At 42.2% G+C, this 12,636-nt stretch overlaps 1 protein-coding gene and 1 long non-coding RNA gene across 3 annotated transcripts in view; one reads left to right on the forward strand and one right to left on the reverse strand.

Moving 5' to 3' along the window:
• The window catches only part of LOC132527739 (uncharacterized), a 32,395-nt gene extending 32,127 nt beyond the window's left edge, over nt 1-268 (reverse strand). The window contains exon 1 of the long non-coding RNA XR_009543065.1: nt 121-268. This is a non-coding gene — a long non-coding RNA (uncharacterized LOC132527739). The remainder of the gene's footprint in view (nt 1-120) is intronic.
• SSR1 (signal sequence receptor subunit 1) overlaps nt 66-12,636 on the forward strand; it is a 32,297-nt gene continuing 19,726 nt past the window's right edge. The window contains exons 1-6 of one of the 2 annotated variants that reach the window (XM_060163738.1): nt 66-256; nt 2,973-3,085; nt 6,262-6,349; nt 7,648-7,910; nt 9,838-9,914; nt 10,675-10,753. In XM_060163738.1, the coding sequence (XP_060019721.1) occupies nt 178-256; nt 2,973-3,085; nt 6,262-6,349; nt 7,648-7,910; nt 9,838-9,914; nt 10,675-10,753 (699 nt within the window). In that variant the 5' untranslated portion in view covers nt 66-177. The remainder of the gene's footprint in view (nt 257-2,972; nt 3,086-6,261; nt 6,350-7,647; nt 7,911-9,837; nt 9,915-10,674; nt 10,754-12,636) is intronic. The other variant, XM_060163739.1, reaches the window with a different exon arrangement.

The following is a 12,636-nucleotide window of genomic DNA, read 5'->3' on the forward strand; positions in this document are numbered from 1 at the left end:
CGAGCCCAGCAGCCACGTTGGCGGCGTTTCTCTGCCAGGGAGGGGGAGTGGCGAAGGCCGTGCGTGGTACGTGCCCCACTCCTCCCCGCCCGAAGCCCGGATGAAGAGTAACGCCATTACCGCCGGAGCCGCCGAGAGTCGTTGCGGACGGGGACTGGGCGCCGGAGCGGCCGCGCCATGAAGCCCTTCTCCCGCCTGCTGCTGCTTCTCCTGCTGGTGTTACCCGCCACTCTTTTGCTCCGAGGCCGCCCTGGAGGTGAGGCGAGGGGAGTGGGTGGCGGGGCTCGGGCGGGTGGGTGGGAGACGCCGCGACCGCAGGTTTGAAGCTGGAGGCGGCGGCGGCGGCGGCGGCGGCGGCGGCTCCTGGGTCCGGCGTCCGCCTCGCCGGCCTCTCTCCGCGGCCCCCGACCCCTGGCTCGCAGGGCGGCCCCCAGCGCGCCAGAGCCTGCCTGGCCCCCGCCTCCTGCACGCGAGCGCTGGACTCTGCCGGCGAGCTTGCTCGGGGGCGGCGGGCGGCTTGCGGCTCGGGCTCGCGCCTGCAGCCGCGGCCTCGGCCGGAGCGAGGAACGAGGGCCGGCGGACAGGCTGTGCCCGAGCGCGTTGCGGCCCCTGGCGCTCCAGCGGCCGCCGCTCCACCCCGTCCCCGCCCCTCGGCGCTGGGCTGACGTGTCTTTAGCGTCCGCTCCAGGAGTTCTCCATTCATTTGCTGAAAGCCTTGTTTTCTGCTAGCCTGAACTCTGAGCCGTGCTGCTGGTCCTCTCCCCGATTATCAGCACATCCCTCTGTGGTCCCAGGTGTGTTGATTTCCCCAGAACTCACCCGCCTGTCTAGCCTTGCTCCCAGGCGGGCTGAAGAATCCCTGGGCATGTCCGGTACTTGAGCCCTCCTTTTGCTCTCCTTTTTTTGTAATTATTTTTCCCGTTTTGTTTTGTGGAAGCATCGCATTGTCCTGAAAAAAATGTAGTCTCCTTCGAACTGTACGTGTTTGTTTTTTTTTTTGCGGTACGCGGGCCTCTCACCGCTGGCCTCTCCCGTCGCGGAGCACAGGCTCCGGACGCGCAGGCTCAGCGGCCATGGCTCACAGGCCCAGCCGCTCCGCGGCATGTGGGATCTTCCCGGACCGGGGCACGAACCCGCGTCCCCTGCATTGGCAGGCGGACTCTCAACCACTGCGCCACCAGGGAAGCTCGAGCTGTACGTGTTTTATCTAGGTTTATTCCAACAGTTAACCTGGTGTGAGAATAGATAGCAGGACGTCAGAAATGTGGAAACTTGGCTTCTTACCCTGGTTCTATCGTGAACTTCCATTTTCTCCTCTGTGGAATTCAGTCTGACTAAATGATCGCTAGAGTTCCTTTTATTCTGTAACTTTAAGCAAGCTGTGTGGCAAAATGAACGATAGTGACAGGTATCCACGAGTTCTTTTGCAAAGAAAAGTGAACTGACTGGCTTCTGTTTAACGGATAGAAAACCAAGTGGGAGAATTAACCAAAACCGTTAATTCATTTGCAGGTTTAAATAGGAATGCTTTTCCTTTAGGAGTTGCTTGCTGGTCGATGTTTTCATTTTCTTTAAGAAAATTTGGTAATCGTACTTGTCTAGAATCTAAAGTATATTTTTTCAGGCTTTCTTTTCTTAAGAAACATCAGTATCTAACTGGGTATCTTTGAACACTTTTTGTGCAGAATGGCCTGTCTTTCAAAAGATGTTTTCTCTTAATTTTTCCAATGTAAAAGTGTAAGGTTTTTTTTAGGCACAAAATTGTTACTGGTTAGCATTAAAACATTGTTTTATAAATGTAGGGTGAAAGCCATTGTATATATTGAGAAGTCTTGAAATTTAACTGAGTACAACTTTATTATGTCAGTTGTAGGTATTCTTACCGGTTTTACAAAATGATTTGTAAATTATAAATGCACTGTTTAGTCTGTTCAGCCAGCAGCTGAAGCTGATTTTCAGTTCATAAAGTGTGGTTCAGTGTTCTTTAATATTTGGCATAAGTCTTAACGGGCAGTAAGAACTCAAGGAAGTGGGAAAGACTTAAAATGCAGTCCCCTTAGTGTATACTGTTTCTCCTGAGTATTACAGCATGTGCACGTGCTTCCTTTCCCATGTTTTTTTTCCCTCTACGTAATTGCCACATCATCATTCTTTCTGAGAAATGTTGGAAGAGTCACTAGAACTTTGAAATTTCTTTTGAGGGTCTTGCCTGAAATAGATTTAATGTGACATGTACTTTTGCCTATAAAATTATGATGTATAGTTTCTTGGCGTTATAGTTATGCTTACTTTCACTATGATGTTAAGTGTAGGGGAAATAAAAAGTATCTTAAAACATGTTTGAAGTTGTATGCAAAAATAAATGCATGCTTTCTCAGCTCTCAAACTTGAAATTACCAATATAGTTTTTACTAAACCAAATGTGTTTTATGAGAGCTAGTTTTCACTATGGATGTCATACAGATATTTGTTCCTTGGAATTACATGCTATCGAGTACTAAGAGTTTTGAGCTGTAGTCAACTCTAATAACAGGATTTCTTGCCTAGATATTTAGATTGCTCTTTTCCTTTAGACCTGGATTTTTTTGGTTTGTTTTATGTGGTTAATGATAGATTAAATTCTGGAGTTTCTTACTTTTAAAACAAACTTACTTTCTTTAATGTGCTTAACAGAGTTGCTTGACTTTCTTTATTTGGGCTTTAAAGCATCTTTAGTTTTAGCAGTTCATTTTTCCAGTTGCTTTTTAAAATTAAACAGCATTTCCCACTAAAATTAACGTGCAGTTGGTAAGACGAGCAGTAAGGTAAAATCACATGAATATTCTTAGACACGTTGTAATTTGGCATCACTCGAGTGAGCTGGGAGATTGAGTTATTCCGAGGGAAAATTTTTGTTGCCTATATACCTGAGATTTAGAAACATTGGTATTCCAGGGTAAAGGTTAACTGCTTGTTCTTTATTTTATTGTTAGGCTCATTGGCAGCGGCTCAAGATCTTACAGAAGATGAAGAAACGGTGGAAGATTCTGTAATTGAAGATGAAGATGATGAAGCAGAAGTGGAAGAAGATGAACCCACAGATTTGGTTAGTGCCGTATTTGATTTAATACATATATATAGTGTATCTATATCTATATGTATTTAGCCCTTATATAGACAAATTTGGTATTAAAATTCTTGCTTTTAGAGGTTTATTACTGGGATCAAAGTGGATTGAATTTGGGAGAATGGGGCCAGTCATTGAGGATGATCCGTAAGTATTTTCTGGCGCAAGGAGGGAGACGTGAAACAAAGAACAGTTCAAGGTGATATGAACGTGCGTCTGTGAGGGGAGCATTCTAGTAGGACCACTGGACCATTTGTTGTTGGGTTTGGGATACAGACTACTTTGCTTTCTGGTCTTGGGCAACTTATCTTTCTGGGTCAGTTTCCTCTTTCTTCTTTTTTTCCTTCATTCAATAAGCAAGTATTTATTGAGTTCCTACTGTGTGCCAGGCACTGCTTTAGAGTTCCCTGGTGAACAGACCAGAGATTCTCTGCTCTCATGGAGTTTATGTTCTTGGGACAGTGTGTATGCATTTTGGTGGCAGGGGGTGAGGAGCGGACAATAAACAATATATAAAGTATGTTCTGTGAAGATTCCGCTTAGAAGGAGGGCTTGGAGAAGATCTCTTAGAAGCTAACGCTGAGACTTTTACTATAAAATTATAGTGTGACAGTAAGAATATTGGGCTAGAATCAAGATCATTGTGGCATGCTTCTAGCTAATTTTATTTTCTCTCTTAGACTACTGTAATTTATCCTACATAGAATTGGTTTTTAACCACTTTTAAACTCCAAAATCAGTTCTCTGTGAAATCTTAGCAACAATATTGTCTTTGATATCAGAAGGTGAAGGCCATCAAGTGTGGACTCTGTCGGATTTTCTACATTCTACTTCTGAATATATTATTCACTCATCTTTTCTACATCTCTCCTTTAGCAGTGAGTTGTCTTTACTCTCTTCTAAGGCCGGCCCTACCACCACCACCTTCTCCCTATCTGGTCTTGTGAGATCTTGTTTATTATCCTCTTTCTTTCTGTAACTTTAAGCATTGATCCTTCTCGGTGACTTAATTCTGTTAAGCTGCAGATGTGCTCACATCCTCCACTTTGTGTTCCTCCACCTGAAGTTGCTACACGTTTTCTTTTCTTTTTACCAGCACAGTTCTTGAAAGAAGAAATTGTACCACTTTCTCTTCTGCTCATTTCACATTTGTTCTCTAACAGTGCTTGGTCTGGTCCCATGTATCTAGTAAAACTGTTCTTCCTAACTCACCAGTGACCTAACTGCCAAATTCCTGGCCTGGAATTTCCTGGAATTTCCATTCCTCCCCTGTTTGACCTCTTCAGCATTTCCTGAGTACCCCTTCCTTGAGTCCCCTCGTTGACCTCTGTGGCACCCCCATTGGTTCTCTCTGTTCAGCGGCTGCTGCCTGGTCTCTACTACCTTCTCTCCCCCTGCTCACTCCCTTAATGTTGATGACACCTGTGGTTTTAACAACCACCGCCTTACATTGATGACTTCCAGATCTCGTTTCTAGCCGCCTACCTTACCGAGCTCCATTCCTCTGTTTCCAGCTCTTTGTGGGATAGCACATCTGGATGTTCCATAAGTACCTCAAATTTTATCTGTCCAAAATGGAATTCAGCATTTACCATCCATCTTACTTCCATAAATTAGTTCTGTTTTGATAAGGCTCCGGTGCTTCAAGCTTTTACTTTGTTGCTTTTATTTCTTTTTATTACACAACCTGTTAATCAAATCTTAGGGATGGTTTCTCAAGTATATCCTTTTCTCCTTATTTGACAGCTTATGGTTCCTACCTTCCTGTTTCTGGTCTCTTTTCCTGTTTGTGGGTCTCTTTTCCCAAAAGTAGAAATTCACTAAGTCTTTGTAAATGAAGGTATCATTAAAGATACTTAAAATATAACTTATAATACAATTGAACGAATTGTACAACAGTCACTGAAGAAACGTTTTGAGTGCCTTAAGCATATGAGGTGGGTGTGGAGAATTTTTAAAATGTAAGACGGGCTTTGCTCTTGAGAGGTCTGTATTGGGAGAGAGAGTATTTACATAAATGAAAAGTTAAATGCCAGTAAACAGTGGTGCCCTTAAGCATCTCGATTTATTAAGGGCCTGGACATTTCAAATACATGAGTATCTGTAATTCTCATTGATGCCTGGAGAAATGCTGCACTGGGGTTTAAAATTTTTAGTTAAAATTCGTTGACATTTTTAAACAATTTTTTTTTTTTTTGCGGTATGTGGGCATCTCACTGCTGTGGCCTCTCCCGTTGCGGAGCACAGGCTCCGGACACGCAGGCTCAGCGGCCATGGCTCACGGGCCCAGCTGCTCCGCGGCATGTGGGATCTTCCTGGACCAGGGCACGAACCCGTGTCCCCTGCATTGGCAGGCAGACTCTCAACCACTGCGCCACCAGGGAAGCCCATGGGGCAATTCTTAATTGGGATGGAAAGACCAATAACCAGGCCCTAGCCCTAGCACGGCTCGGCAGAATGTGGATGCGGGACAGAGCCAGCTCTGCCCTGCCCCGTGTTGTCCCTGGCTGCTTTTGTGCTGCCCCCGCAGTTGCATAGTTGCAGCAGGGACCTGTGGTCCCGAAAGCGGAAGACACTTGCTACCTGCGTCCTCAGGCCAGCGCCTCCTTTGGAGTCTCCTTCCCTTCGCCCTTTGTCGGGGAGGGGTGGCATGAAAAGTGTATATGAGACTTCTTCTTTTCCCGGAAGGTAGTATTCCTGGCATTTAAACTAAGGGGAAAAGTAAGTACTACCCATTTTAACCAGAAACTAAATGTCCCTTTGAAAAATACTGTTTTTAAACTTCTTTCAAACTTTACAGAAAATTTACCAACCCACAGTCTAGAACCTCGCAGTTCAAAGTGTTATCTAAGTACCAGCTTCATGGGCATTTCCTAGCATGGGCATTTCAGATACATACAGAATCTCAGGCTTCACCCTATACCTGAGTCACAGCTGCAGAATCCCCAGGGGATCAGCATGCACGTTACTCTTTGAGATGCACTGCTCTTGAAGTTTTATTTTCACTGATGAGTTACAATGAAATTCATTCCACTACTAATCCCAACACAGCCTTGGAGAAGCAATGTATATATTGTCCCAAATCTAGTGAAGTCATTATTCTTAAATGATGTTGTTTTTCTTCCATAGTAATCTGCTTTTAACATTTTTCTTAGGCTGAAGATAAAGAGGAAGAAGATGTATCTGGTGAACCTGAAGCTTCACCAAGTGCAGATACAACCATCCTGTTTGTGAAAGGAGAAGGTGAGAGGGGAATGTTGGTTGTAATTCAAATACAGGAATTTTATAAATGGCTAGCTCAGTTTTGGGGGAAGCATTAATAATGATTAAGGTCTTTATTTTACAAGTATAGCGTAGACACATTTTGGGGAAAAACCCACTTACATGTATGAATACCCATATCTGTAAGGTAGCATTTCTGGCATTTAAACTACGGGGAAAAAATAAATACTATCTATTTTAACTAGAAATCAAATGTCCCTTTGAAAGATACTGTTTTTCAAGTTTTTTCAAACTGCCACAGTAAAATAACATTGATATTTTGAGTGTAAACATTAGTGAAATATTATATCTTTACAGTTAGGCCTTGATTAGAGCCTGTGTTGCATTAGAAGAAAATTAACTAATGGCTTATATTTATTGAGAACTATGTGGCAGGCACTGTTTTCAATATTTTGCATGTATTATTCAATCCTAGTAGGAACCCTAAGAGGAGAGTTATTGTTGTTGAACTGAGGTTTAGAGAGGTTACGACTTGAACAGGGTTACTCAGTTAGTAAACAGATTCTGAAGACAGGATTCAGACCCAGATGTGTCCGACCCCAGAACCTGTACTTACTGGATGAAGCAGCTCTGTAGACCACAGGATAATTATCGAAGACTTATTATTTGAGGTTATTCATTCTCTAGGTCTTCTCAAGCTTTCTGTTTTATTCCCACATACATTCTGGCTCTGTGCCTACAGAAAGTATGATTTGAGAGGTTTTTGTTGTTGTTGGTTTTTCCCATTTATTTTTGTAGCTGCCTCCTTGGGTCACGTTTGTTTGCATTTTGACTAACTGCAAATAAGGATTGCCTGATTGATTTTTTCTTTGTTATGTTTTAATAGATATTACAGTTTTCAGGTGAACCTCTTAGACTTTACCTTTCTGTCATTTTTCTCTCCGTTATCTGCACAGATTGCAGATACTGAGTTGGAGGTGAAGGTGACTTCACCAAGACATGTAGCCCCACTGCAAGATAATCTTACTCCTGAAAGTATACAACTCCTTCTTAGACATACAACTCGGAAGTGATCTGGTCTGAAATTGAGGTGCTCAGTTCAACTCTTAAGTTGGAATGCTGCCATGGGGACAAGGGTTTCAGCTTACACACGAACTCCAAGTTGCTAGTTAGTGGATGGCTGGAGTGCTCTACTGAAAAGGGTTCTGAAACCAAATCCATACATAGCAGGAAAGGGCGCCAGAATCCGTTTGTAGTGTCTGCTTATTTTGTACCCTGTGAGTGGTTTCTAATCTGCTGTCTCTCTGTTTGTTTCTTAGATTTTCCAGCAAATAACATTGTGAAGTTCCTGGTAGGCTTTACCAACAAGGGCACAGAAGATTTTGTCGTTGAATCTCTAGATGCCTCGTTCCGTTATCCTCAGGACTACCAGTTCTACATCCAGAATTTCACGGCTCTTCCTCTGAACACTGTAGTGCCGCCCCAGAGACAGGCAACTTTTGAGTACTCCTTCATTCCCGCAGAGCCCATGGGTGGCCGGCCCTTTGGTCTAGTCATCAATCTGAACTACAAAGATTTGAACGTAAGGCCCTCTAAACCTTCTTCTTCTTCTTCTTCTTTTTTTTTTTTAAGTTAAGAATGGATGAGGACAGTTGACATTGTTTAATGAATATTCTTATATTTATTCATTCAGGTGCCTATTTTGTGGTTGAAAATAGGCAGCAGGGAGGCAAAGATAAGTTGTACCCCTCTGTCTTCAAGTCTGTAATCCAGTGGGGCAGATGGTTGTAGACAGACAACATCACAGCATAAGTGATACATACTAGAGACAAGCAAGTGCAGGGGTAGGGAAGTGAAAGTGACTCCAGCTAGATCTTAAAAGGAAAAGGGACGGTGAGCCGCACAGTGGGATCTGCTGCTTCCTCGGATGTTAACATATATTCAGTAATTTTTGTACCTCCTTTTGTTGCTTGCATTTTGCCCATTTTACTGCTTCTGTTGGTAAGTTTTAAGGACTTTCTGTGACTATTTTTATGTCATTTTATACACTCATAGAGAAAATGTAACCAAATTATTTTTAGGATGTTAGTAAGGTTTATGGTTTATGAGAACCAAACAGCCTAATATAAGCTCTGCTGTCTTTCTTAGGATATTTTACTGTCTTTCTATAGGATACATATATCCAATGAATGAATGAGAGAAGCCCATTAGAATTTTACTGCTGGGAGTTGACCTCTAGATGCCAACTATCACGTCCTCCTTCAGATAGAAAGCACATGTAAACCATTCCCTGTTGAAAAAGTTTTCTGAGAAGGAAATTTCATCCTCTCTTGGAAGCTTATTCAACCTTTTCATCACCCCAGTATCAACATATTTACATCTGAGTTAAATTTCTCATGCTGCAGTTAAGTTTTCCTTTTGTGTCTTTTTTTTAAACTACTTAGTGGAAAGTGGGAAAGAGTTTTCATCTTTTTTCTTTTTTGGGGGGGGGTGGGTGCATACTGCACTGCTTGCGGGATCTCAGTTCCCCGACCAGGGGTTGAACCGAGGCCCCTGCAGTGAGAGCGCCGAGTCCTATAACCACTGGACCGCCAGGGAAGTCCCCATCCTTATTTTCAGAACAATGTATTAAGCCTCCTCAACTTTATAGTTTAGTAGCTTGAAGGATTGTGTATTTCATCAAGTTTTCAAGCAGAATTAAACTTAATCCAACAAGCATATATGTAGCTTCAGTTCCATTTTGAATGTTTGTTTCATCTTGGAATTGTCACTAGAGGAATGCTAATTGAAAGATCTTGGAATAAGACTTAAATCGTCATAGTTCAGCAATAAGTGGTGACAGTTTTGAAAAAGTACTACCTCGATGCTTCACACAAAACACAACACAGCTGTGTGTTGTCCCAGTGATTGTCATGTATTTGAAAACTGAAATTGTGTTGAGCTGACAGAATTATTTGGAGACCACCACAGAAAGAGATTTTGATACTGAAAGTCATTAACCCATTTAATATAAACTGATTTCCAATCCATTGCCAATTTAGAACATGAATTTGACTTTCGTTCGAGTCTAGTTCTTAAAATGATGTTCTCTGGAGCTCCTGTGTGCATGTTCATGGTCTTCCTTTCTCGTTTGGAGGATTACCTACAACAGAAGCCAGGGCTTCTAGCTGAAGAGTGTTCTGTGGGCTCTGTTTCTTTCTGCAAGTTATCCTGTTTTTACTTTACTTCCCTGGTTTCTCACACCTCTCATCCCCGTCAAAGAAAGTGGGGACAACTTTAGCAAAGTTGGAGGCCTTTTTTATTTTTGAGGAGAAAGTAACATAACGTTGAGTCCCTGACATTGAATTGGTGCACTTATGTACGACTCTGTTGAGTCTTACTGACGTTCTAAGTGATGAGAAAGCGGTATGGTATCTGTAGGGTATCTGTAGGGTAACAGTTTTAAGAAATCTTGTAAGCTTTCATTCTTTCAACACATTTCCGATTTTTGTGATTTATTTTTTTAACAGGGCAATGTTTTCCAAGATGCTGTCTTCAATCAAACAGTTACAGTTATTGAGAGAGAAGATGGGCTAGATGGAGAAACGTAAGTGAAGGTCGCAGTGTGTAGGTCTTGGTCTCAGAAGGTAGGGCTGGGAGGCTTGCTTCCGTCACTGTAGTTTTTAATGGTGAAAGATTAGGTGTAGATTGGGTGGAATCCTGACTACTTAAATTCATACTTTAGATGATTCTTACAACTATTAATACCAAGTTAGGAAAGATAGTTAAAACTAACAAAAAATTGTTTTAGAAAGTTTGCGTTTTGTTCTTCCCGTCTTTAAATTGTTTTCCACCCCGTCCTCTTAAGTTGGTCATCAGCCTCATCTAAGTTGCATGGCTCCAAAATTACTATTGAAAACATAAACCATAAGATTTTATCTTGAAAAATGTGTCCTTTGCGAATGATGAATCATTTTTCACTATGTACTTATATAGTTCACTAAAAGTAACTTTCAGTAAAATTGTGCAAAGTCTAATATTTGAGGAAGACAGCACCTAATGCAGCTGTTTAACTGAGCTTTGACTATAACAAATTATGAAGTAATTCATTGTAGATCATATGCCTTTTTTGGGGGGTGGGGACTGACTGTTGTTAAAGGTAAATTTATAAAACTGTTACCTGGATCTACATTTAATTTAAAATATTTTGTTCCTTTTCCCCACAAATTATTTGGAAAAATTATATTTTGTTAGAATTATTGTAATTAACTCATACCTCTTAGGAGTTTAAGCACAATTATAGTTTTAATTAGCTGTGGTATTTTTTATGAACTAAAGCCAGTTTATATTTTCTCTTTTTATATCAGAATCTTTATGTATATGTTCCTTGCTGGTCTTGGGCTTTTGGTGGTGGTTGGCCTTCATCAACTCCTAGAATCTAGAAAGGTAAATATCGATAAACAGCTCTTACAGCCTTACTTCAAAAATGGTTACAGTACTGAGTACAGTCTAGTTATTTGTGGCTTCTTGCTCTCACTGTGGGTTTGTAGTACCTTTTTTTTTTTTTTGGCGGTACGTGGGCCTCTCACTGTTGTGGCCTCTCCCGTTGCGGAGCACAGGCTCCGGACGCGCAGGCTCAGTGGCCATGGCTCACGGGCCCAGCAGCTCCGCGGCATGTGGGATCTTCCTGGACTGGGGCACGAACCGTGTCCCCTGCATCGGCAGGCGGACTCTCAACCACTGCGCCACCAGGGGAGCCCTGTTGCACCTTTTTAAAATAAAGCCTGAATGAAGTGAGAGTAGCACGGACATATATACGCTACCGAGCGCAGGGTGGTTGGCTGGTGGGAGGCATCAGCATAGCCCAGGGAGATGGGCTCCGTGCTTTGCGATGACCTGGAGGGTGGGGGGCCCGGGGGGTCGGGGCTGTGTGGGCATGTGGCTGATTCGCTTTGTTGTGCAGCAGAAACTAGCACGCTATTGTGAAGCGGTTGCACTCCAGTGAAGACCTATTTTTAAAAAATAATAAAAAGAAAAGCCTGTTCCCTGGTGGCGCAGTGGTTGAGAGTCCGCCTGCCGATGCAGGGGACGCGGGTTCGTGCCCCGGTCCGGGAGGATCCCACATGCCGTGGAGCGGCTGGGCCCGTGAGCCATGGCCGCCGAGCCTGCGCGTCCGGAGCCTGTGCTCCGCAACGGGAGAGGCCACAACAGTGAGAGGCCCGCGTACCGCAAAAAATAAGTAAATAAATACAAGCCTGAAGAGGAGACCTTGGGTGTCTGATTTGGATTTGTATAGACTGCTGCCGCGTGCACTTGGTGTCCTTTGTCTGCATTCTCCAGGATGATACTTACCTTCTCGCTGTTACGTAACTCTGTAGTCTAGATTTTTTATTCCTAAAACTCAGACATTAAATTTCATTCTTCTGTTTATCATACTCTTTCATGGATATGTATTTTATCTATAAGTAATGCAGCTTTTATGTATTTGCTTTAATACTCTTGACTATAGGGCTGACTTCTGATTAGCAATTAAATGAGTCTTCATTTGAAAAAGAATGAATGAATTTGGCTGTATTTAAGTCAGAATTCTGTTTCGTGTTAGAGTTGTAGAGTGGCAACATTGAAGCACCTGGTGTAATCATGGTTTCCTGTCTCTGAACATGGTAGCTAATCCTGCCACTGTATCCTCATGGCCCTCTTCTCCCCTACCCTGCCAAAAAAAACCAACCCCCAAACAAAATAACCCATACTATTCCTCGCAGTATATAATGTGATTTGTGTCCAATACACTGATGTGAACTAGACCCTAAACAATTGCTGGACATTTTGGTTAATCTTTATTTATTAAGCAGTAAGTCAGGCAATCAAATCTATGTAAAATTAGCAGTAAATGTTATTAATAAATCCTTACTTTTTAAAAGAAAAATACTTAGTGCTTGAATGTTAATTTTCATAACTTCCTTTACCTTGTTTTCATAATAATCAGCATTTTTGCTATAAGTTTATGTATTAGGTATAAGCCAGTTTTTCAGTTATCTCTGTGTATTCAGAGTCCAGTTTTTGGACTGTAAAATTAATATTCTGTTTCTTATGTAAATAATTAGGTGGGTTGTTTTGTTTTGTTTTGTTTTTTTAAAGAATAGGACCAGTGGAATTGAATCACCTTCTTACTTTCTAGCATTTTGGCTGCAGATACTCAAGGAACAAAGTTTGAGGTTGTTAGCTTAAATGGGATTGTGTGTTTGTTTTGTTTTATTTATGCCAGCTGTTTAAGTGTATTTAGCTAATAATGCAGGGATCTGCCTGCATGCAACATTTCAGTAATTATC

Source organism: Lagenorhynchus albirostris, chromosome 10 (genome assembly GCF_949774975.1).
Source record: "Lagenorhynchus albirostris chromosome 10, mLagAlb1.1, whole genome shotgun sequence".
NCBI lineage: Eukaryota > Metazoa > Chordata > Mammalia > Artiodactyla > Delphinidae > Lagenorhynchus > Lagenorhynchus albirostris.